At 35.3% G+C, this 25,993-nt stretch overlaps 1 protein-coding gene across 2 annotated transcripts in view; it reads right to left on the minus strand.

Annotated features, from left to right (window-relative positions):
• myo1d (myosin 1D) overlaps positions 1-25,474 on the minus strand; it is a 123,402-nt gene extending 97,928 nt beyond the window's left edge. The window contains 1 exon segment of one of the 2 annotated variants that reach the window (NM_001423964.1): positions 24,955-25,474. In NM_001423964.1, coding sequence (NP_001410893.1) covers positions 24,955-25,049 — 95 coding nt within the window. In that variant the 5' untranslated portion in view covers positions 25,050-25,474. 2 annotated transcript variants of the gene reach the window in all.
• Between the last annotated feature and the right edge of the window lie 519 nt (positions 25,475-25,993).

Genomic DNA, 25,993 nt, shown 5'->3' on the forward strand with positions numbered 1-25,993 from the left:
GACCTATTTAACCTTGTATTAATATGCTAGTTGACTCAACAAAAATAAGCACACTGTAAAAAAAATCCTGGTTGACTTAAATTTTTAAACTGAATCAAATTAACCTTATAATTCCATTAAACTTACATTATGTTAAACTGACTTAAAACAGCTTGGGTAACTAATTAAATTAAATTAGAACATGAATAACTTATGTTTTTAGGTTATTATAACCTATTAAACTATGTTGTCAGGACTAATTGATCATATTTTTTACAATGTTCATTCATTAATTCATTCATTTTCTTTTCGGCCTAGTCCCTTTATTAATCCGGGGTCACCACAGCGGAGTGAACTGCCAACTAATCCAGCACATGCTTCACGCAGCGGATGCACTTCCAGCTGCAAACCATCTCTGGGAAACATCCATACACACACACACGTTCACACTCATACACTATGGACAATTTAGCCTGTATACAATTCACCTGTACCGCTTGTCTTTGGACTGTGGGGGAAACCAGAGCACCCGGAGGAAACGCTAACTGACCCAGCTGAGGCTTACAATGTACAAATTAAGAAAAAAAAAATTACAATTTAAAGAGCCCATATTATGAGTTTTTGAAAATTCCCCTCCATGTAGTGTGTAACACAGCTCTAAGTGAAGTGAAGTATCCAGCGAAGGCTTAAATCTGTTAGTGTACAGTGTTTAAAACTGTTGATTCATCTATAAAAGAGTCGACTCATAGTGCTTCAAACGAGTCGCCTTGATACCGATTCATTAGGTGTTTCGCCATGACGTACGAACGAAACCAAGTTATTCACGTGCACGCGCAAACCCGGGAGATTTCAAACCTGAGGCCCCGCCCTCTGACGCAGAAACCCAGACACACACACACACAAACATGCCGGTCGATTGAAGTCACACTGCAGATGGATATATTGAGTCTCTACCCAAAGATGAAACCTCAGCATTATAGCCAAGCAGTTGGAAACTACTGGAAACTTCTGGAAGCTACATGCTACAAAGAATACTTCATCAGCGTTTGTTAAAGAAAGGATCAGTAAAGAGTAACTTACTGATGGACGTCAGGATGGATTTTTCTTCCTCCATTTCTCAAGTGTAAGTACGTGCGATTAAAGTTGCCTCGTTGACTCTAGCTTGCAAATGTATTTAGTTGTGATTTGTTACTTGTAACCGCGTGTACTGTATCAGGTTAACTGGCTATATTCTCTTATCGCGTGCAAAGTCACGTTAAAAACGCGACGCGCTTTGTTAACGGAGCTCCATGGACGAGGAGTAGTGTGTGTGTCTGTGTGTGCGTGTGTGCGCGCTGTCGTCCGGAGGTGTGTGTGTGTGTGTGTGTGTGTGTGTGTGTGTGTGTGTGTGTGTGTGTGTGTGTGTGTGTGTGTGTGTGAAAAGAGCAGAGTGAGCAGCAAGGAGATCTCCTCAACTGTTTTTAGAGTTTTTGCTCAATAAAATAGTTAGTCGTCTGAATTTTCAAGTCCATAGTCTGTATTTACATTGACCCACTGGCAGCTAAAATCCACGCCTACACTATCGAGCGTGTATGAACTGTGATTACTTTTATATTGCTGATTAGCTGTTGTGCATTTCACTCTGACTGAAGGCAGTCGACCAATCGCAACAGACTGTCATTGGTCCAATAAGCGCAGATTAGCTTCGCGCTAAGGAGGGGTTTGGGAACAAATGAATCACTGGACGATTCATACAGGAGTCGCTGGGATAATTAGGTAAAAATAAATGCAGATTATAAGACCACGAAAGTGTTTTTTGACCTTGCATGCATATTAAACTGTTGTTGAAGAGCCTTACAACAAAGATATGACCCTATTTCATGTATAATATGGGCTCTTTAAATGTGTGTTTTTGTACAATGCAGCTAAATATGAACACTTTTTTTACAATTAGTCTCAAATCATTAACGTATTAGGTCAGAAGCCAGAATTTCTGTAATAGTTTATGGCTGTTCGAACACATTTGTCATACAGTATACATACTTGAAATAATGTAGGGATGGACTGAAATGAAAATTCTTTACCAAAACCGAAAAAAGAGGAGACCAAGGCTGAAAACCAAAACATCAAAATAAATTATGATAAATATTGGTACCATTGCATTTACAGCTATGATGACTGTGTACTAACCTTACTAAAATAAAGGCATTGCAATTGCATAAATTTATATTTAAAGTTAATAAAAAATCTATCAATTACTTAAGAAAATATTTATTTAGTGCATTGCAACACTATCACTATTATAGATGAGGACTTAGTACAGTAAAAAGTAGCAATTGTATTTTACCCAATAATTGCATTGATAATATCCAATAAATATAAATAATTTAAAAAATGCAACAAATACTTGTTTGGGCCCGAACTACAAAACCAAATATAAATCAAATTTAGAATAAGTTTAGCGTAAGCTGCACACTAGTTTATGTATAAATATCAATATAACTATATTCATTTATTAATTTTCCTTCGGCTTATTCCCTTATGTACTGTATCAGGGGGTGCCACAGCAGAATGAACCAACAACTATTCCAGCATATGTTTTATGCAGCGGATGCCCTTCCAGCCACAACCCCATACTGGGAAACAGCCATACACTCACCTTAATCACACATATTTTTACACTATGGCCAATTTGCTTTACCTAATTCACCAATATACTGCATGTCTTTGGACTGAAAGGGAAACCAGAGCACCTGGAGGAAATCCATGCGACCACAGAACTTGCAAACTCCACACAAAAATACAAACCGGCACAGCCGGGACTTGAACCAGCAACCTTCTTGCTGTGAGGTGAACTATAGGCCTACATCATGCTGATGATCAAAAACAAAATGACACGATATCACAGGCATACAGTTCTTTATGATCTATATAACTAATAAAATAAAGAGTTGCAGGGTAAGGAAACAGCATGGGAGGAAGTTGCCGCAGACCTTGGTGCAGAAGAAAAGTGAAAATAAAAACTGTATAGTGCATTTATATAAAGATACAGTGCTCAGCATAACTGAGAAAACCCCAATTTAAAAAATTAATATTTTTATCCATTTCTCAGTGAATATGGGTAATGTATATTGGTGCATTTGAACGAAACAGATTTATTGAACAGATTTATTTATTCAAATAATGTTTTAGTCACAAAACATTGTTAGAAATGGAAAGATAATACATTTAAATTCATGCAAAATATTGCAGACATTTTTCCCTAACATCTAAATGTGGGCAACTAATTTTTGGAACCATTACTTAAGTTGTTTTGTTAGATTATTGTATATGCACAAATACAATATTGAAGTATCCTATAGAAAATATTAATTTAAATGAGAGATTTGTGAGGGGTGTACTGATATTTGTTGATCACTGTAGCTATAGATAGAGATAGATTGTTCTGTGCAACAGCCGCCAATCAGTGAAATAAAAACGCATGCACACTGACCTTAATATCGCAGTTAGAGTAAAGTTAATAAAGTACAGTTGTGATGAAGAGCAGAGGAACCAAATAGACACACCACAGACATGCTGCCTCAGACAACACATGCAAGCCACAGTTTCTGTTTGAGTAACAACATAATGAATATTCGGTGCATCCCTAACTTAAACACACAGTAATTCCTATTCATCTTGATAAATGTATCCCATTGTTCCCAAAAACATTTTTATTATAGGCAATAAAAAAAGCTAAACCAGCACAGTTCTGAAGCATCATGTGACACAGAAGACTGTATTAATGATGCAGAAAAATCATCTTAGAAATAAATTTAAAAAACAATTACTTTACTACAACTGTAATGTTTCCCAAGATTGTTTGTACTCGTTCATTTATTTATCAAATAAATGCAGACAGCAGTTTGTGAGGGTAGGAGACTGTGATTTTTTTTTATTATTAAAAAAAATGTAACAACTCTAAACTCTTTATTAGAATAAGAATTATATTACAGCTATAATAACATAAAAAAAAATTTTACCCAAAATTAAGTCTTCATTAAACCAGTATCACTTTCTTCCTTCTGAGGAACACATTTGAAGCAATGTTACAAAGCTATATTCTCCCAGTCAAGCAAAGCAAATAGTGATCATGGCTGTCAGGATTTTAGGACAAAAACTGTACAAGGCTTAAACTACAATATGACCTTCTTTGTCTTTTTTAAAGATTTATACATGGTACATACATATCCACTACTTTTTAAAATAAAAGCACAAAAGAGCAGCTCCAACATAATACTAAACTTTTCATTTTGTAAAGAAGACATTTATGTGTGTTTGGAATAATAAAAAGGGCACCACTTGTTGGTACATTTTTTCTTTAAATAAATCTAGCAGAAGTTTTAGCTCAGTCAGTTTGTATCAGATATGATGTCAATGGATGAATGGCAGGGAGGGTGGCGTGGCAGTGATGCTTGTGCCTTTGGTGGCAGCAGGCTGTCAGGCCAACCCTGGAGCAGCACACATGAAAGGGCTCTTTTGTGCCAGTATGTGGAGTAGGATGCTGCGGTGTGCCCGCTCCATTGTTCTTCTGTCAATGTGAGGTCTGTGTGTAAGGAGCACAGGCCAGACCTCCACACCCCAACACAGCAGGCTGGCTCTACTCACCCACAGCAGCCCCTCAGGGAACACAACGCCAACTAATGACAATGACAGAGATCGTTTGGAGAAATATTATAATATAAACAACAAAGATGATATATATATATATATATATATATATATATATATATATATATATATATATATATATATATATATATATATATATATATATATATATATATCATATATATATGATGATAGATGATATATATATATATATAAATAAGATTTCTTATATATTATTTATATTATATATATATATATATATATATATATATATATATATATATATATATATATATATATATATATATATATATATATATATTCTCTAAAGCTGAACTATGTTGCTGTAACAAAGATTTTTGCAGTACAGAAGTCTGTCTGTCTGTCTGTCTTAATCTCTTTTTTAATAACTAGCTATATAGGGCAAGTTAAAATATAGCATCAGCACCACTGAAATAATGCTAACAACATGCTAAAGAACAAAAAACGTTAGCACTAAAACTTTTGAATAATATAGGCATGCTAGTACCTGCTAAAATCAGCAGGTAACATATTAGCATTTTGATAAACATGCAATGTGTAAAGTCATTTTAGCAATATAAACATTTTAAATAAAGCGAGCAACATGCTAGTTCCTGCTATGTTGAATTAGCATAATAGCAACATGTTAATTCATGGTAACAATGTTAATTATGGGCTATTTTATGATTTTTTCCCTTTCTTTCTACTTGATTTCATCTTACAGTATATCGAGCCGTTTTAAGGATTCATATTCGTTCAAGCAGACAAAATATCTGAACCAAAACTCTCAATTTTGTTTATATTACAAAAGTGTTTTAAGCTAACCAAACAACCTAATACAAATATAGTAACATGTTGTTAAATATATTCATTTAAAATATACATTTATTCTTCAAAAAAGTTTTTTTTTCTTATAATGACAAGCATCATTACTCCAGAATTTGAGGGTTACATAATCATTCAGATTTCGCTCCAATATGGAAATTTGATGCTCAAGAAGCATGTGAAAAGTTATGCTGCTTAATATTCAGCTGGAGACTGCAATACATTTTCAAGATGAGTACAAGTTCAAAAGAACAACATTTATTTGAAACAGACTTTCTTAAATTTTTTATCAAACTAATGCAATCATACTGAAGCAAAGCTTTGATATAATGCATTTGAGAGCTCATCGTACTGTTATTTTTTGTGTATTCTGTGAAATCATATCTCTATAAAAATTTTATTAAAGTCTTTTTTTCAGGGGCTGCTCATGGCATGATTTTCTTTGTCCTTTGATTCTCTTTTATCTCTCTCTCGACAGACAGTGTGTTCCATCATTTCAGCAGAAACAATACAGTACATATTGTCACCTGCAGAAAGAATTATGGCATCACAGCCTGTTATTAAGCTCTTTGTCAAAGTCATAGTGAAGACATATTTCATTACTGACACGTCACACTGAACAAGCCACTGAATCCCCCATCTGTCCACTGATCACAACATGGCAAGTCACAAATCCCCTGCGATTCTGAGAACTTGCCTGTAAATCTTTGTGATTCCATTGTGTTTCACTTTCATCTCTAGACAAAACAAACTCTCTTTAAGTTCACCCAAATGCCAGAGGACAAATGGCCACAGAAATCAATCAATTGTGTGTGTGTGTTTGTGTGTAACAGAATCCCAGCATGTTGTGGGTTGTGCGTGTGTGTGGGAAAGCACAGAATCGTCATCTCCCATCTGGCTCTGAGATCAGACTATTATCAACATCTGATAACAGGACCACACTGAATCTGCTCTGAGGGAAACCAAAATGAAGGCCTACTTAGTTCATTTTATACCAGGTTTCCGCTAAAGTCATATGCAAAAAAAAAGGCATTTGTGGTTTAACCTTGAGTCAGTGTTTCTGAACTATCAATGTTTTTGAACAACAATGCCAGTCTAAGGACGTGGAGTTGAGTGTTTTTAGGTGTTGTCCAGGTTTTAGAGGTTTTCCTGGGAAAGGCATGCAGTGGTGGCTGAGACTCTGTCATCTTTTCTGTTTCCCAGAAGGCCCAGGGAGGAGTTCCTGTTGAATGGATGAGTCTCAAAGAGCAACAGGCCACTTCCTCTGACAGCTGGATCTACTTCACAGGTTGAAGCATCCGCATTATTGGCCAGAAATGTATTTCTTTGAACAAAAAAAAAATTGTGAATTGCCAAGCCTGTTCACTGGGTCTGCTTAACTGAATACTGTATATGGTGTTTACTAACCTCATTATCTACACTCTCAGCAATAAAGGCTGTCATTGAGGCAGTAGCTTTACAAAAGGTGCACTTTTGTTCTGTTTAGGTACTAATATATTTACTTAAGGTACTTTTTAAGGTACCAATATAGACTGTTTCAAGCACAAAAATGTATCTGTATAATTGGTATAGCCCCATTACAGCTTTACAACAGTTCATTTATAGCTGTATAGATACTTTAACAATCATCTGAGTAATAACAGATTCTGTTTGTAGGGTGTGTTCACATTTGCTGTTCAATTCACTTGAATCGTTTAGTCTAGAAACAAAAAAAAAGAAAAGGATACATTTATTCTTGGTTCAATTAGTGTGACATTTCCCTAAAGACTTCAAACAAAACTGGCAAAGTGTAACAGCACTCTAACATGAATGTTCTTTTGAATATGGTTTGAAGCAGTATGTTTTGTAAAGTGTATATATTACTATACAAAGTATATGTATTATGCACAGAATTGCATATCTGACATATATTGTTATACCTGGAATAATTTAAATTTAAAAGAATCCACTTTTGGTTATCATTTGATCATCTTTTTAAAGATGACTTTCTTCCATAGAAGAGAAAAAATATGTATTTTTAAAAAGTTTACAGTGTTTGTTTGTTTTTTTATGTACAATAAAAGTCAATGGATGTCAGTAGCTATGTTTCCATCCAAAAATGTGAACTAAATTTATGTGCAAACCAGGAATATCGCATAAAAGATGAGTGCATAATGCAGCCTTTCCATTCAATGAGTCAAAGAGAACTTAATCATCACAAGCTGATAAACTGGCGCCAAATATTAACAGTTAAAATTGGAATTTGCTGCCATAGGAGAAGCTGTGTTAATCTGTTCTTTATTTAATAAATGACTTGTGCCTCAGATGACAACAATGACATTCAGTGAATGCGCTGTGTCTTTTGAAGGCACGAGAGATGTAGAGTATAAATGCTCTTGACAATTCTGGAGGAAATTAATAATATAATAACACTAATACTGAAATAATTAAGGCCTTTTAGAACGACCAAACATTTCAGAAGTTTTACAATATGGTCAGGCTGCTATTTTGTCCATTCACACACATTTTTATCATCACATGATCTCGTATAACAAAATCACATTACTTTTTTTTAATGTGCATACTGGACTTTGTTCTGTAAAAGTGTTTCCATCATAGTTTATGCACATCTTTTCTAATGGAATAAAAGGTTTATCCTACTACTCGGTTATGTGCATATGTTTTTATGCACATTTTCAAAACTTATAAGGATCTCGGCGTTTCCATCAACAATTTCTTTATGCGCATATTCTAAATGAGCCTAAAAATAGACGGGTGGACACATAGCTAGTGTTATTTTAGACCCCTTTTACTAGTTACTGTAAAGCAGTTGAAGTAACATGACATGACAACTTGGTCGGTAAATTACTTCATCTTTTTGCACCATATCCCTTTATTTATGTTCAAATGGAAATCAGCTTCTCCTTTTTTAATGAGCTTAAAGGTTTGCTGTTGGAGCTACACCCTCATACGCCCACATAAAGACCAACCTTTAAAGCACTTGGGTCATCCAAAGTCCCAGACAATAAGAGCTTGACACCATTTTTAGAAAGGGATCACTCGCCAGGCTGAGGATAACTACTGGTTTCAGGATTGTTTGGGTGGGTCTCCTGCGGTTATTTGCTTGTGGTTGACCAGGGAGGGGTGCAGCCTGTAAATTCCCTCACACCAGTTGCAGTGGAAAAAAAGTGAGAGGAGTGAAAATTAACTGAACTGGGTATCAGTACAATGCAAATAAAAGAGGAAGAGAAAATTTGAGAACGAAGAAAGATGCTGGACAAAGGAGTATTAAAACACATAAAATTTCTGCATGCTGATACTGTTGAAGAAGGTCAAACCCATAGCACACCAAAGCCTGTGTATTCAAAACTCCAGCAATGAAAGGATAAGCTGTCCTTGATCCATGTTTATCCCCTGCGCACAATTTATCACCAAGCAATCAGTGTTTCTCAGTCCACAGCTTAGCAATGAGCATGAAGGGAATGGCCTGATACGGAGACTGTCCATCATAAACCCAATACAAGTTCAGAACAAAAGACTTGAAATGTCACATGACACACAACCTCACTGGTTTTAACACCAAGCAAGCACGTATAGGTTTTTATTACCAAAATTTATGTTATTAAAATTGTTTGCAGATCAGTATTTAGAAGAGAATATGTTAAGATTAAGGCCCAATCCAAATTCTATTTTTTACCCCTTGGTCCTTGAAATAGACTGTGAAGGTGAAGGGCTTCAAATTCAACCCCTAAAAAATGAGACAGCTCTACAACACCTGCATACGTCTTCACATGTCATCGTGATCTCTTACTTCATATGAAATCAATGACGGCAACTGCTGTAGTTATTCCAGTTATTTATCTGATATTTATCTTCAGGAAACAGAAGGCAAAAATATCATGTCATCATAGCGATATAATGTGGCAATAAGCTCGTAACTGTACTGTGCATTTACACCGTGGCCATATATATCTGTACACACACAAAAGCAACAAAAATTCCCAGTCACTAGACATTTGGAACAGTCATTTTGTCATCAAATGTCAGATGTGAAAGTATGTTGTGGGACTACTATTCAGGAGTTATTATGGATTACAGCGAAATTTAGGTTTTTTTAAAGCATGATGGCAAAACACGAACGCCATTATGAATGTATTAAAACATATGCTTGCCTGTTGTAAAAATTTATAATAATGACAAAAAAATACTAATTTGTGTATTTCCTTACTACCGTGAGTTGCTGCCATTGTAGATGGTGTATTCTGGAAAATTTTTGTACCTCTTCATTTCAAGTGTGGTCCTGAAAAAATGTCTGTTTCAAGGGCCATCTAGGTCTTCCCCTTAGCCCTAAGCCTTCCAGCTAATGAGAATTGGGACACCCTTACCCCTTTATGTGAACGCCCAAAATCAGGGGTAAGCTTAAAGGGAAGGGCTACGATTAATTGGGATTGGGCCTAAGTCTGTTAAAATCTTCTTATAAAGTAATCTTATCTCTTCAGATTTGATAAATATATTCATTTGTCTACTAAAGATGAACACATTTATTATAGGTTTTGAACAACAAGGGTAAGTAAACGATGACAGAATAAGATCTCAGTATTAGATGACATTAAAGGTAATATAGCTACGGTAATATACATATAGTTATAATACAAAAAAAAATAGAGTAAATTGTTAAAATACTGATTAAATTTATCCTATATTCTACACAACAAAGCTGCCATTCTCTTGCCCTGTGAATTATATCTCTGAAGCAGCATGTCACCCCTACCACAACAACTATTCTCACACATGCTAAATGAGTTTCTGTGCAGCATGTACATTTGTTAGCTATTAAACACCAGCTGCTTCTGTACAATGACGACACACACATCCTTTAAATGGCAAAATCTATTTCTCTGGAAAGCTCTTCATGCCCACTAGACTCAATTCATGTCAAGCTAGCATCCTTTGCTAACTAACATACTGCTATGTGCAAAGCCTGACTACAGAAAATGTGTGTCCCACTTGGCAAAGCTTCAAGCCATGTCTTAGACGTGCAGCTTTCATGCTAACTTTCATTAGCTTTGCACTGACTACTCAGGAAATGAGAGCCAGGTGTAAACGTCAGACCGCGCCAGAAAGCTGAAGTTTTTGTTATTTTGGCCGACTCCCTTCATTGTCTCTACAAGATCACAGGCACTTTTTGTTCTCCCGTCTAGATGAGGGAAAGAAGATGAGGGAAAACGGAGGCATGTTATGATGATTCCCTTTCAGAGGTCAACGGTTTAGTGACTAGACATGGCCACCAGCCAATCTCGAACTCATTTGTGCTTTTAGCACATGGTTCAGATCCCAATATGATGTCACTGAGCAGTAGCGGATGAGATGATGGCCAACTTGAGAAGAAAAAAAGAGCAGACAAAAAGAAAAGGCTGGCCAAACGGAGTCAGACATTACTCAGCAAGCTATTTCAAGAAGCCATCTACATCAGGGTAAAAAGAGGGCAAGGATGGAAAGTACAAAAACAGACCCAAAAGAGAGAAAGAAGTAAAGTTAATGGGGTAACTGGCTAAAAAGCAAAGGAAAGCGAGAAGCATGGTGTAAATTAGTGAGAATTTTACTGACACCTGGCTACAGCAGAGCTCCAATAACACAGTAAGCAACAGATCTGACTGAAAATGGCTTGGACGTTGTCTCTGCATTCAAAATAACTTAATTTGTACAGTAGGTGTTAGATACCAAACATTAGACACTGTATATTGATATCCACCAATTTTATGCATATTTTAGGATGTCACATAATACAAACACAATGGATGTGTCACAATCACCAGCGATCTAATCCTTAAAGATCACTGGTAGCCACAGATCGCATAGAACTACAAATCTTCCATTATATGGACTACAAGTTCCAGTCATGCACCACACACGGCGATTCCTGATTCTGACTGATTTCAAAAACACAGCCAGAGGATTGTCAAAGACTGATTACTAGGACCTACACACACACACACACACACACACACACACACACACAGACATTCATTGCGTTTTCCTTGCCTTGCTTTGCCGTGTTTTTGACACCCACCTTATTAGTTTGTTTATGTTGTCTGCTGTTGTACTGACCAATTGCCTGTGTATTTGACTGCATACATCTGTTTGTTCCTGATTGTGACCATTGCTTGCCTGACCATTCTCAATAAACCTGCATTTGGATTCACATCTCCCTTGTCAGCGTCCTCATTACATTACAGAATGGAAACAATTTGACAGGCATACATTTAAAAAAATGCTTAAACAATGTTTTATACTATAATAAGATTTGCACATAAACTTAGATGAAAACAGATTTACTTAATATATTCTGTGGTTTAAAAAGACAAATGGCTGCAGATTATATGATTGACAAACTGGAATAAACAGTGGACTAAACTCTTTGAACATTACCTCAGTTGTTGTTTTAATAATTCTGCAAGCAGCTGAGAAGTACATTATCAAATATTATTTAGTTATCTCCAATTAAGGTCTCCAAATGCAAATAACACTAGAGTTTTAATTGCATCAAACCTCTGCTAATTTAATATGAAAGAAATTTTTTTTTTATGGTTTTCCTTGTTTATATGAACACATTTTTTATGATTAACAGAGCTCTAATTAATATTTCCCAGTAAGTGATAATTTTATTCTTTTTAATACATGAATGAAAACAGCGCTTTAATCACAACTGTTTTATGCAATACTGTAATTATGTTAATTCAGGTCAAATTTAGATAATGGCTATAATGATATTGGCATTGTACATATAAGATAATGTTATTAGCCATATTGCATATTTCTGAAAGGATAATATACATTTATAATGAATAGCTAATGATCATGCATTGTAAAGACTAACATTACTTCACTACAATCCAACTGCCAAATCCTCTTCTGATGCATCATGGGACAATAAAAGCATTTCCTTTAGTGCTTTTTCAATGCAGAATGTGTCAAAGCAGCTTAATGTAGATGAAGAAAAGAGAATAATTGAGCCATAGCAATAATCTAATTCAGATTATGGGACATCCCTGCATAACATATAGGGAGCAAAGTTGTGGTAGAATGCTGATGTAGTTTTAGTTTCAGATTAGTTCCGTTTAATACAAATGTGTTATCTTTGTGATCTTGTCAGAAGTACGTCATCCAGATACTTTATGCTTATATTGTTTTAAGAGTAATATGCATGCTTTGCATAATAGATAATATTTTTCACCTACTATTTATAAAGTAGACGCATTAAAACCCAGGGTGTGATTCAATGCATGCCAAAAAGTATTTAAGAAAAAACCTGAAATACACAGTGAATCCATCATTGTGTCCTGTTTAAATGTTATTAGATAGAAGCGATTATATATAATCTCATTATTGTGTCCATCTAATGTAATCAAACCACATCATCTGGAAAGGATGGAGAGAGGAAATGGGCTTCCAGCAGGGGTGAATACACAATTTGGGAATTATTTAAGAGTCGCTCATGTGAGTATGGAAAACAGACTAATGAAATTTGTATGTAGCTCATCGTAAGCATGGGCTGAAAGGGGTTACAAAAAAGGTGAGGGAGACGGTAAAATATATCAAAGCTATACACCATAAAGACAGTGAAAGTGAGTGAGAGTGCCTGTCTAACATGCTTAGTGGTCTCAGTGACCGCCAGCCAAGGCACACAGTCCACAAATGAGACGTCTGTGGAGCTTGAAGCTTATTCTGGGGGGGAAAGGGCCAAAAAGGCAACAGCCTTGTTTATGTAAGGTTGGTGATATGTTTCAGATTACAGGGGGTTGTATGGAAATTCTTGTGGGTAGACTGGCCCTTTTTTTGCTGGAGAGTGAGAGAAAAATCAGGCAGTTTTTGAGGCAATCAAATGACAAATCAGCCTTTTGAGGGAAGTTTTGTCATTAGGTTCTAATCTGGAATAGTAATACTGGTTTAAAAGAAAATGTGAATATATACAGGCACCAGCAAATATTTGTATGCTTCTGTCATCTACATTATTTTTAAAGGGTCATGAAACCACCCTCTTTTGGTTAAAGTCTACCTCAGATTTCTTTCCAATAAATGCTCTGAGATTGGCGTGGAGTGCTATGAGCAAAGGGAGGAGTGGGTATGGCGGGCAAAGCAGGGGAAAAAGAGAGGAGCGAACAACTGCTGTCAGTTGGCTTACAAGAGGAGACACAAGCCTTGAGACCCATCATTTTATAGTTTACAAAGTTAAAATGCAAAGAAATAAACAGTAAGTAATTGAATGTCCTACTACATTTGTTATTCGTAATTTCATTTACACATAACCACAATTTGTTATATCATTATAAAGATAATTGTGTTTATATAAACACTATAAATGAGAAGGACTTTCCTCCTCAATCCCAGGGTCTAAATGCAGACACAGTGGATAGCTGTGCAGCAGATCTCTTTTCCCTATCTATTCCAACCATTGGCCCTGCCGGTAATCTGGAGGATTTTAAACATAGGCAAACACAGCAGCACGGATATAGGCAATGTGTCTGAATGGTAACAAACTCAACTAATATAAGACAAAGTCCACCATTCTCCAATTCTTGTACAGTTCTCTCGACAAAAATTCTTGCTGCAAACCAAGCTTTGCTTTTTCACCCTTGACAGCATCGCGAGGAAAAACATGCAACAAACCCTGTGGATCATGAAAACAAACACAAACGACCCGTGCCATGCGCGAACGTGGTCTCACCCAGTCATTGAACATCACAGCTTGGCAGGTCTGCTTTGCCTTCGGAAAGCACATGCTCTCATGAATGATAAAGAAACAAGCTCTTCTCGTAGGATAAGAAAACTCCGGCATGTATAATACTGAGAAGCCGATGCTTCATCACTCCTTTAGCAAATTTGAGCTACATGCCAATTTAATCCCGCTCAAAAAAATTATTTTAAATCCAGAAGATGAAATTAGCTGACAAAGGTTCAAAATTATCCAGTTTTCCCCACAAATAAAGATGACAGGTGCTAACGTTGTCTTAACTGATGCTCAACACACATAAATCTGTTTTTTCTTTAAAAAGCACTCCAGTATGTCTTGAACCTTAAAATATCTAGATCAGAAAAAATAAGAAAAGCATAAGATCTTAGAAGCTGCTTTAAACACAAATGGAAAACAATCATACTGTAATTTCAAGAGTTCACACATAGCTGATGATTGTAAACAAGGCATGTTTAGCACACTATCCTGGGAGAAAGCTCTCAGCTCATAAGATCCTTGAGCCCGGGGCTCCCTCCATTTTATTGAGAGAGAGGGCAGCCTTAGCTCAGGTAGGTCTTGAGAGCTCCCCAAAATTCATTTGTTCGGTCTATTCTTTGATAATAGGGGTTGCCATGGTGGAATGGACCGCCAACTGTACCAGCATGTATTTGTGCAGTCAATGCCTTGTACTAAAACACACATTTACTTTGACAATTTGGTTTATTCAATTCACTTATAACCGCCCTATCCTGGTGTAATCTAGAAAAGAGGGGGCGTAGTATGGGTGGATGGGGGATTCTTCAAGACAAAGATGACTAAGATAAAAAAAATCAGTTTTTTTATTATGCGTTTGTATTTGTCTGATTGGTAAATCATGTAATAGCTGAGGTCAATCATAAGCACATGATCCTCTTTCAATAATGAAATAAGCACAAAATTAATTATTAATTAAAGTAAAGTAATAATTTTGTAATCATACACTTTAGCCAAATTAGTTTTACAATAAAATGAGAGAAAACAACAACACTTTTGGACATTTGAACAGACAAGGGCTGTAACCATAGCTGTTGCCAAACAGATCAGACCAGACTTGGATTCACCTTAAAGGAATATTTGAAAGTGGAATGTTTGAAAACAGGTTTAAAAAATCCCATTTACAGCCAAGCAGAAAGCTCAGACTGTGGTTTTATATTGTAAACAAAAAGACAGGAACCATGGAAGATTAAACCACACAAGAACTCATAGCTGCAAGCAAGCATGGATGTACCCTGACGCTGGTCAGAGGCTATTATAACATCACAGGACAAATCCTCTGGGATTGTAATATTTATATGGAAAGTATTTTTCCAGTGGCATTCTCTCTAAATCCCTTTATCTCCCACACTGTGGACAGTTACAACAAGCAGTACCTAACTTCAAATGCAAAATGAGAAAAAAAAAACATACTATTTGATACAGTAGTATTCAATATTGTTGTAACACATAAGTATATAAACTTACAGTAATTCCTAAAAATATATATGTTGACTTATAAGTGATGTTCCCACAATACTTATATTACTACTCTATACTTCTGTAATCATAGTAAGTGGAGTTCCTGCGAAATAACTCAAAAATATACTGTGTGCTCACAGCATCCTACATTTAGTCAAATATTGTTGTCGCAATGAATACAAGGAAATGCAGATTGTTTTAAATCCATATCATCCATCCTGACCAACCACAGTAAAATTTGTACATTTTTCATTTCTGCTTCCAGACTATAGCATATCTGTTTAACTCCATCTGTCCTTACAGGATAGGGAAATAAAACCTTTGACCTTGTTTCGGGTCCTGCGCAGTGCACCTGAGCTCTAAGAGCACTTTGATCCTCTGTTTGCTGTGCAGGATGGGAATCGGGTTGCCATGTGTCACAGCTGGACTCCACGTGGCCCTGCTGTTAAGGCAACAAGTGAGCTTTTACACCGCTGATATGGGAGAGGCTTAGGATTATTTAGCCAACAGCTTCACACAACTCAAATCCTCAAGAAATAATACAACTATGGCAGGAAGTTTAAATTTAAGCACTATTACAAATGGTGTCTTTGTGATCCGACCCCATGAGGACTTGCAAAAAGTTAATTTCATTCAAAGGCCTGAATTCAATAGCTTGCCTGAGTTTACATTTGCCTCTAGTTTGTATTTGTGCAGTGGCACCACACTGTAAATATGGAAGAGAAATAAACACATGGGCTCAATTTTCACTATTTCCTGTATGAGCTCTCTAAACTTAACCTTAGACCCCTACTTACGGTTATCATCTGGCTGATTTTGCTCAGCTAAGAGCCTGATAAAAAGCTGTGAGGTAATGGCACAGATTTACAACCTTCTGCTTTAAAACTTTCCCCATTCCATTGTATAACCACACAACACTGTACCTCAATTTTTAAGCAATCATCATCTGCACTGAATGTGTTATTATTCTTAGAAATGAAATAGACCCCTGTAACTGTAAACCTCAAAAACAGATGACTAGCAAGATATAATACTGTATCCTATGTGAGTTAATTTCTTAAAGCTGTTTTTTTTCCATTTAAATCAAGTGACAAAATGTTAACAGTTCTTTAAGTTAAAGAAGCTAAATTAAGCTAATTATTATCACCATGGAGCGTAAAACATATGCAAAGTTATTTCTATTTTAGCAAAACTAAGGTTGCATGATGGAATTGCATTGAATTACTTATTTCTTATTTAATATATTTAATGTTTAATAATATATTAATAATAAATTAATTTATAATATATTAGTGTTTAAAAATATTAATATATTGAATATTTAATGATCTAAAGAATCTTTCTATGTAAAATAACCTTTTGTTGAACACAAGTTTGCACAAACATACATGTTCTGAGTCTGCAGTTCTAAAACCTTTTTTATTACCACTAAACGTTCTCCTAAATAGAGGTAAAAGCTTTTATCTAAGTTTACATAGACTGTTAAAGGAAAATTACAATATCTTTATAAATGATGGACCCCCTTTCAACACTTCCTAAACCAGGTGGACATTGCTTTTTTTTTTTTGGCTTTTTTTATGTTTGAACTTTCAAACCTTTGTTGGTGTCTTATTGTATGCTCAGATGTCTTACATTTCAGCAACAATTAACAAATTTGTTTATTTGTTTACTTTTTTAACCATTTGTAATTTAATTTAATTTATTTTATTTTTATGTATTTTGTTCAGTAGTTCAAACACGCATTCTGTTTTTGGCTTAGTCCCTTTATTAATTTGGGGTCGCCACAGTGGAATGAACCACCAACTTATCCAACTTATGTTTTACACAGCGGATGCCCTTCCAGCCACAACCAAACACTGGGAAACACTCATACACACTCTATTACACACATACACTATGGCCAATTTAGCTTATTCAATTTACCTATAGCACACGTATTTGGACTTTGGGGAAAACCTGAGCACCCAGAGGAAACCCACGGGAACAGGTAGAACATGCAAACTCAACTCCATCTTTTTGCTGTGAGGCGATCGTGCTACCCATATATATATATATATATATATATATGTATACACACACACACACACACACATGCACGCACGCACGCACACACACACACACACACACACACACACACGCACACGCACACGCACACGCACGCGCGCGGGCGCACGCACGCACGCACACGCACACGCACACGCACACGCACACACACACGCACACACACACACACACACACACACACACACACACACACACACACACACAGTTGAAGTGAGAATTATTAGCCCCCCCTTTGAATTTTATTTTCTTTTTTTAAATATTTCCTAAATCATGTTTAACAGAGCAAGAAATTTTTCACAGTATGTCTAATAATATTTTTCTTCTGTAGAAACTTTTTTTTTCTGTAGAAACTGTTTTATTTTGGCTAGAAAAGCAGTTTGAAATTTTATAAAAAAAAACATTTTAAGGTCAAAATTATTAGCCCCTTTAAGCTATTTATTTTTTCAATTGTCTACAGAACCATATGCAATGATTTACCTAAATACCCTAACCTACCTAGATAACCTAATGAACCTAGTTCAAGCCTTTAAATGTCAGTTTAAAGTGTCTTGAAAAATATCTAGTCAAATATTATTTACTGTCATCATGACAAAGATAAAACAAATAATTTATTTAAAATGAGTTATTAAAACTTTTATGTTAAGAAATCTGTTAAAAAAAAAATCTTCTCTCCGTTAAACAGAAATTGGGGGAAAAAATAAACAGGGGGGCTAATAATTCAGGGGGGGCTAATAATTCTGACTTCAACTGTACATATATACATACACCCACACACACTTTTCTGGATAGTGTGTGATTTAGTCTTGTGAATTAGGAGTCCTTTTGGAGCTTTAGAAAATGTGTTATTTTTGATTATCTTCTACAAAATTGGTGAGGAGATTATTTTCAAAAGCTTCTCATAAAACATTAAGTGCATCTTTTAGCATTGAAGAAGTTTTGTGATTATAGCACCTGTTCTGTTTTTAAGGCCTATTTACTATGTCATGTAAAATTTGCATAATAATGTGGTTTTCTGCATTTCACTATTTGCATTCAGCATTGTATGTTGCTATGTAGTACTAGTCCAGCACCATAACACACGCATCGGGTTTGCTTTGTTTTAAAACAGACCTAAAGTGTTACATTGTTGTATTTTCTTTGTGGTTCACATATGTCAGAGTGCACCTGCATATGTTCTACTTCAACATCCATCAAAGTTGGCAAATTTTCTTCACGGGCTTACAGTTCCTTTATGTGACACGATTTTACAAACTAGTCAGGTGTTATAAAGCCAAACATATAGCTACTGTACACACATACCAACTTTCAGTATACATAAACACATGAGCTCTGTAGCATGTGTCAGCACTCCCAACCCTTGTTTAACTTTGACACCTTGCTGAAAGAAGCTTAAATGCTCATAAAAAAAAACTGACAAATTTGCTTGAAATCTCTTGGTTAAACATCTAATCATATCCTTTGCATAAAAAGACATTTTTGTTTAATTTAGGAGCTTCTGTGGCAAAACAAATGCAGGCTAATTGCAAAATGCAATTGCTAAATGCAGGCACATTTACAGCTTTGTGCGTACGCAATGTTTTAGTATGATTTCTACGCAAGTCTTCGTACATAAGGCCCCCGGTCGGTCTCATTTACATCTTTATATTCATCTGTATAGAATCATATAAGATATGTTTGTGATATCAAAACAACCCTACAGTGCATATACAGCATGCTATTTTAGATTCTGTAATAGTAGGACTGCACAATATATCGTTTCAGCATTGATATCACAATGTGATCATTCATAATAGTCAAATCCCAAGTATATGCAATGCTAAATCTGGATTATAATCGTTTTGTAAGTGTTTTATTTTAGGTATGTGACTGTATGAGGGTTTTAAAAGCATTCAGGCATAAATGTTTCATTTGTAACTTTAAAAATTACTAACAAATAGTTATCATTTGAATTGTTTATAAAACAAAGACTACATAGTATTATTTTACATTTGATTATTAATTAACTGTACTCCTTAATACAGTTCAGCTCTTTAGAAGACAGTAAGTGAAGTTTCACACACTATTTTTGAGAGGAGCACGTGATATGATTGACTGCAGCTGGTCCCTATCGGGAATCATTAGCTAGCCAATCGGATTATTCTGAATTTAACATAAATATCCAGTCTAACTTTACTCCATATCTTCGTTTTGGAAGACCCCCCATCCATCCCTTCTCCCTCCTCCTCATTTCTAGTATCGGGCGCAACGGCGGCTCAGTGGCCAGCACTGCTGCCTTACAACAAGAAGGTCGCTGGTTCAAGTCCTAGCTGGGCCAGTCAGCATTTCTGTGTGAAGTTTACATGTTCTCCCATGTTCGCGTGAGTTTCCCCCGGGTACTCTGGTTTCCTCCTACAGTCTTAAGACATGTGACACAAGTGAATTAAATAAAAATCACAACAGTCACAAGCACTTAATACAGAGGTTCTCTAAATGTGTATGCACTGGTGCGGTAGGCAGTCTATTCCTATAGAGCTGTCTTATTAATCAAGGAATAGGCCAAACGAATCAGGGGGAGCTCTCGAGAACTACCTGATCTCGAATCCCTCTTAATGCTCATTGACTAGACGGGAGCCTTGGGTTCATCTATCTACGAGCTCAGGGTTCTCTCCTGGGACAGCATGCCAAACTTGCGTCAAGCTTTATCTAAGAGTAAACTCTTGAAATGTTGTTTATTAAATTAGCATATTTTTCTTTAATGACTTTATGCTTGTGGATTGTTTAGTATATTTTAAGCACATCTAAAATGATAGATTCTTTACCAACATTTATTCAAATCATCTAGTGAAATTGTATTCATATCACAATATATTGCAAAATAAAAAATAAAAAATATTGCAATGTGTAATTTTTCCAATATCGTGCAGCCCTAAATGATAGACTTTGGAACAATAAACCCTTTATGCTAGTTGTTAATACTAGGAGGGTCAAAGGTTGTATCTCTAATGCAGGAAAATGCCAATAGGAAGAGCAGTAAGGCCTCGCTCTTTTCCTGAACCCATTTGTCCAGTCACTTCCAATGCAATTCCAATGCAGTGAAAGGTTAAACTCATCATCTAAGAAAAGACTGTCAAAGAAAAAAAAAGGCAACTATATATACATAAAGTATACAGTACCACAAGTTCAAATTATGAAAATTACTAGTTTGTCAAATACTTTTTTTAGACTTGACTTTCTACTGAATCACACAAGAAGATGTGAGCTAAACTTGGAAAGTGCTTCCACTGTGTGCTGATTATCAACTATTTCATCTGCAGTATCAAAGCCAATGTCTGGAAGACTCTGGAATATGGTCTCGGGCAGCACTTGTAATTGTTTTTGGAAATGTGCAAAGGATTGCCAAAAAAATTCCCCAAGATCCTAGGGGCAGACAAAACAACACTGCCATATTAAGTCAAGCCCTGAGCTCACGTCAAATTAAGCAGCGATTCCAAAATGCCTACACAAACTCTCTCAAAACAACAGGGGCGTTATGTAAACACAGTCATGGGTAGAGTTCAAATCACACCAAAATGTACAGTACATGTCGGCGCTCCCGACACTTGTTTAACTTTAACAACTCACTGCAAAGAGATTAAATGCTAACAACCAAACACACTGACAGATCTTTTAAGTAAACTTTCTTTGTTTGCATAGAGAAAGGCTGTTTTGTTTTATTCAGAAGCTTGTTTTATTTAGCAGGATGATTATATTTTACTGGATAAAATGTATGGGAATTATCCAAATGAGTTTAAACTATTCACTTCATGTTTTGCTTCGAAATCAGATACGGTCCTTCTGAATTCAAAAGAAAAAGGCAAGGCATAAAAAGCCATTTCCAGTTGGACAGTGCTTCTCTTTATCACTCCAGAGGGCACAGGATGTGATCTGGCATCCCATTGCTCCCTCAGTTCCAGCTGAAGCCCCAGACACAGATGTGGAGACTGAAGGAGCAGGAAGCCTGGTCACACCCTCTGCAAATAACAAACTGCACACGCCATCGTCTCCCAGCCAGAGAGAAAACCAGGCCACGGCTGAGAGGTGGGGAAAACAGACAACGGGTGCTCCGAGTCGCTGGAGTTACTAAAAACCTCCTGATGTTAATTAATATCCAGGTTGTTTATCCACATCTAAATGCCATTTGAAAATGTGAAAAGTAATATACAGAATTGTCGATACACCCAACACCAGATATTAGTGCTTGAAGAGATTGGTATATTAAGATTGTTGCAGGGAATGAAAAATGGTAGCTTACTGTAATTTTTTGTTACACCTGTAAAACCTAAAAGGTTGCAATCACAGCTGGAGTTCCATTTTTATTTATTGTTTTACCCTACAGTTTCCCGACTTTGTTTTACAGTACAGTTAAAATTAGTTTTTAAATATTAAATAACACAAAGCCTTTTTTAAAACAAAAACGTTATTTAACAATGAATTCAAATGATTAAAAAGGGACAACAACTATATATAGTTGAAGTCAGTATTATTAGCCCCCCAGAATTATTAGCCCTCCTGTTTATTTTTCCACAATTTCTTTTTAACGGAGAGAAGATTTTTTTTCAACACATTTTCAAACAAAATAGTTTTAATAACTCATTTCTAAAAACTGATTTGTTTTATCTTTGCCATGATAACAGCACATAATATTTGACTAGATATTTTTCAAGACACTTCTATACAGCTTAAAGTGACATTTAAAGGCTTAACTAGGTTAATTAGGTTAACTAGGCAGGTTAGGGTAATTAGGCAAGTTATTGTATAACGATCATTCTACGAACAATCGAAAAAAAATATCTTAAATGAGCTAATAATTTTTACCATAAAATGTTTTTTATATATATTAAAAACTGCTTTTATTTTAACTGAAATAAAATAAATAAGACTTTCTAGAGAAGAAAAAATATTATCAGACATACTGTGAAAATTGCCTTGCTCTGTTAAACATCATTTGGGAAATATTTAAAAAAAAAAAAAAAAAAGTAATAATAACTGCATATTTTCGACACTCAAAATGAGTGAAATGAGAAGTTTCTTGAGCAAACAATCGTACAATTGTGATTTTTAAAGAATCATGTCACACTGGAGAAATGAAAATTCATCTTTGTCATCACAGGAATTAATTAAATTTAAACAGCAGTTTTAAAACTTGAAATAGCAGTCTGACCTGTAATTCTGACCCCAAACTTGTAGTGTACTAATGCATTTAATTGACTATACTATAGTGTGGATCTATGTTAATGCCAATATCACAATATATAACAAATGTTTTACCTGTTTAAGACATGTTACTATATTGTTTTAATATATTGGTTTAGTATAATATTGTATAGTATAGTATTTTAATATTGCAGCCTGATCTCACAAGAAATCATAACTATTTCATGTTTTGTCAGTTTAGTGGCTAATACGTATTAATTTGTATGAATTCAGTCGTGTGAAAACGTATTGAAAATGTATATGAAACATGTATATGAAAATGATTTTAAAAAGAGGCATGGCACCCAACCCTCCAACTGTCATTGGGGGATGAGCAAATCGTACTAAATTGTATGAATGAGATTGTGTGAATTCCTACAAATTAGCCACGAAATCAAAATGTTACAAATTTCTGTGACATTGTGTTGCTTATTGTACATTCTATGGCATCAGAGCACAATATGGCATGATACAAGATACTGTCATTTTCAAGATAAAAAATGTGCTTTGCAAACATTATGGTTTATTAGGTTACGCAGAACCATCTCCATCAAGAATTACCAGCAATTTCATAGAGACAACTAATAATGTAACTACGTGCTAGCACTCAATTGAAAATAAAAATCAAGCAATTCCACAAATTAGATGAATTTATAGGACATTCAAATATAGGTCACAAGTTCAGTGGCAGCACTTCATGTAATTGCTTTTATGGCATTGTTATATTAACTATTAACACAAAGAGTTTCGTGCTCAGCCTACATTCTCAATTTTATCAGAACCAGCAAGTCATTTATTGACAGTGTGTTGATGAGGAAATGTGATCCACATCACCAAAAACATAACACACAATAGCAGGATATCCACTGCAAACTAGTTTAAACAATAAGGCCAACTTACTCTGGTCAACACACCTCTCTGAGGCACTCATACACACACAACTCTGGCTCAGCAGGTGCAGCCAGTATGAAGCAACAATAGATAGCAGCAAGCATTACAATGCAACACATGAATTGCTTTAGTGCAGAAATAAGACATGTAATGCATTGTTTCCTTGACCTAAAAAATTTCAAAGCAGATGCAAATCTGGAATATGATTCAGAATTCAAGATGTTTTGAGTAACTCCTCCATCTGGATTGAGGTAAAGTTGGTTTTATAATCGCACATTCTGACTTCATCCTTAATAATATAATTTCAGAAAAGTATTCTCTGCAAATTCTAAATAGGAAAATCATATTAGGATCCAATGAATATTAAAGTGTATCATTGTTTAAAGTCAATTAAATAGTGCTGATGTTGTTTTAAAGTCATTCATGCGATTTCAGATGGAATATTCAAAGCAGCTAGATAAACAAAAAGGAGACAGTTACATTGAGCTAATGTGCGAATATAAAACCAACTTTAACTCAATTCTATCTGGTCAGAGGAGATCTCACCTATTAAAACATGCAATTGCAATGATTCAGATTTACAACTTGTTCTTTGTTACCAGTTAACAAACATAACAACTCATACATGCACACAAAATAAAAGGTTGTTATTTAGAGCTTTTTCTTTCTTTTTCCAAATGACATTTAGTCAGAATAACAAACATTGTTGTTTGATTTGATTATAAACTAGAATTCTTACTCCAAGTATTGATTTCAAGTCTTCTGAAGTTTAAACATTACATTGTGATGTATTTAAAATAATATAGTCACGTCTAAAAAAATGGCACATTTTTTGTCATTATTATTATCAGTAGTTTACTGAATAAAACATTAACTTTACTCAAAACCTTAACCATAACTATATATATATTTTTTTGCATTAAAAATAATAATAACAATAATGTACTATGTTTTAGGCATCTTTTTGCCAGACAACACGATACTATTATAAAATGTATTTATTTATTTATTTATATATACATTTCCAATTTCAAATTACAAAATAAAGCTTTATGTTAACCAGATACCATTATGAGAGCAGTTCTTGCACTAAAGCACATGGCAACAGGAGGTGAGTTCCTCTATCTTACCTGAGCTTAAGGTTGGCCATAAACTCTTCCAAAGACACATTGTCCAGAAGAACAAAGTCCGCCTTTCCGAACTCCAAACTTTCGTGTTCTGCCATAATAAGCTGTTAAGAATGTGAAACTGAAGAGAAAATAATAATAAAGCTAACTGTTGAATGTCCCACGAAAAGTAAAGTCAATTCTCCAACACCAAACCGGAGCTACAATGCATTTCCATGAATTTGTTTACATTTGCCTAGCGCGCAATTGGTCGGCTTCTTTTCATGTTAATAGTAAAGGCATAAATAAACACGCAATGTTTGTTAACAATACGTGGATCTCCTTGTTTAAAGGTCGAAATTCCTTAAAGCTACGCACTCCTCGGTCGCCTGAAAACTTAAGCTAACTTTTCGAGCCTCCCGGTGTTTGAGTGATAGTCCGCTACATCGAGACTCGCACCTCTCATCCCTTTTTCCACGAGCTCCACTCTTCTCGACTAAACACGGCGGCTTCAGTGTCCTGCCCGTCCGCCTTAAGCCCCTCCTCTCTCGGGCGCGAGCTGAGCCGTGCGCGCTTTACCTCCACACACATCATGATTATGAAGTTATGAAGGTGGATACTTCTCGAGTATCGACTCTTTCAATCTACATTAAAATCGGTTTCTTAAAGTTTCGTTAAATTACTGGATATATGTTTAGACTATAGTCTCCAATAATCCTAAATTGAACTGTTCAAAATTATATGGCAAGCCGTTTTAACTTTGATTCATTCGAAGGATATGAAGGATATGAACTCAGTGTTAAATTCTTGATATCAGGAATTTAATTTCGAATAGTTTGCTTTTTTGTGAATGTTATTCAACAAAAGAAAAAAGAAAAAATATATATATATATATAAGCTGTAGAAATTGTCATTTTTTGTGTAAATCAATAGGCTATGTACAATGCATGTTTATTATATGCCTCAACTGCTATAACAATATCCTATTGTTATGTCTTAATGATTAAGTAATATAAATCTTTTGTTATCAATATCAAGTTTTATTAATGACTCTTAATAATAA

The sequence above is a fragment of the Danio rerio genome, chromosome 12, assembly GCF_049306965.1.
Source record: "Danio rerio strain Tuebingen ecotype United States chromosome 12, GRCz12tu, whole genome shotgun sequence".
NCBI lineage: Eukaryota > Metazoa > Chordata > Actinopteri > Cypriniformes > Danionidae > Danio > Danio rerio.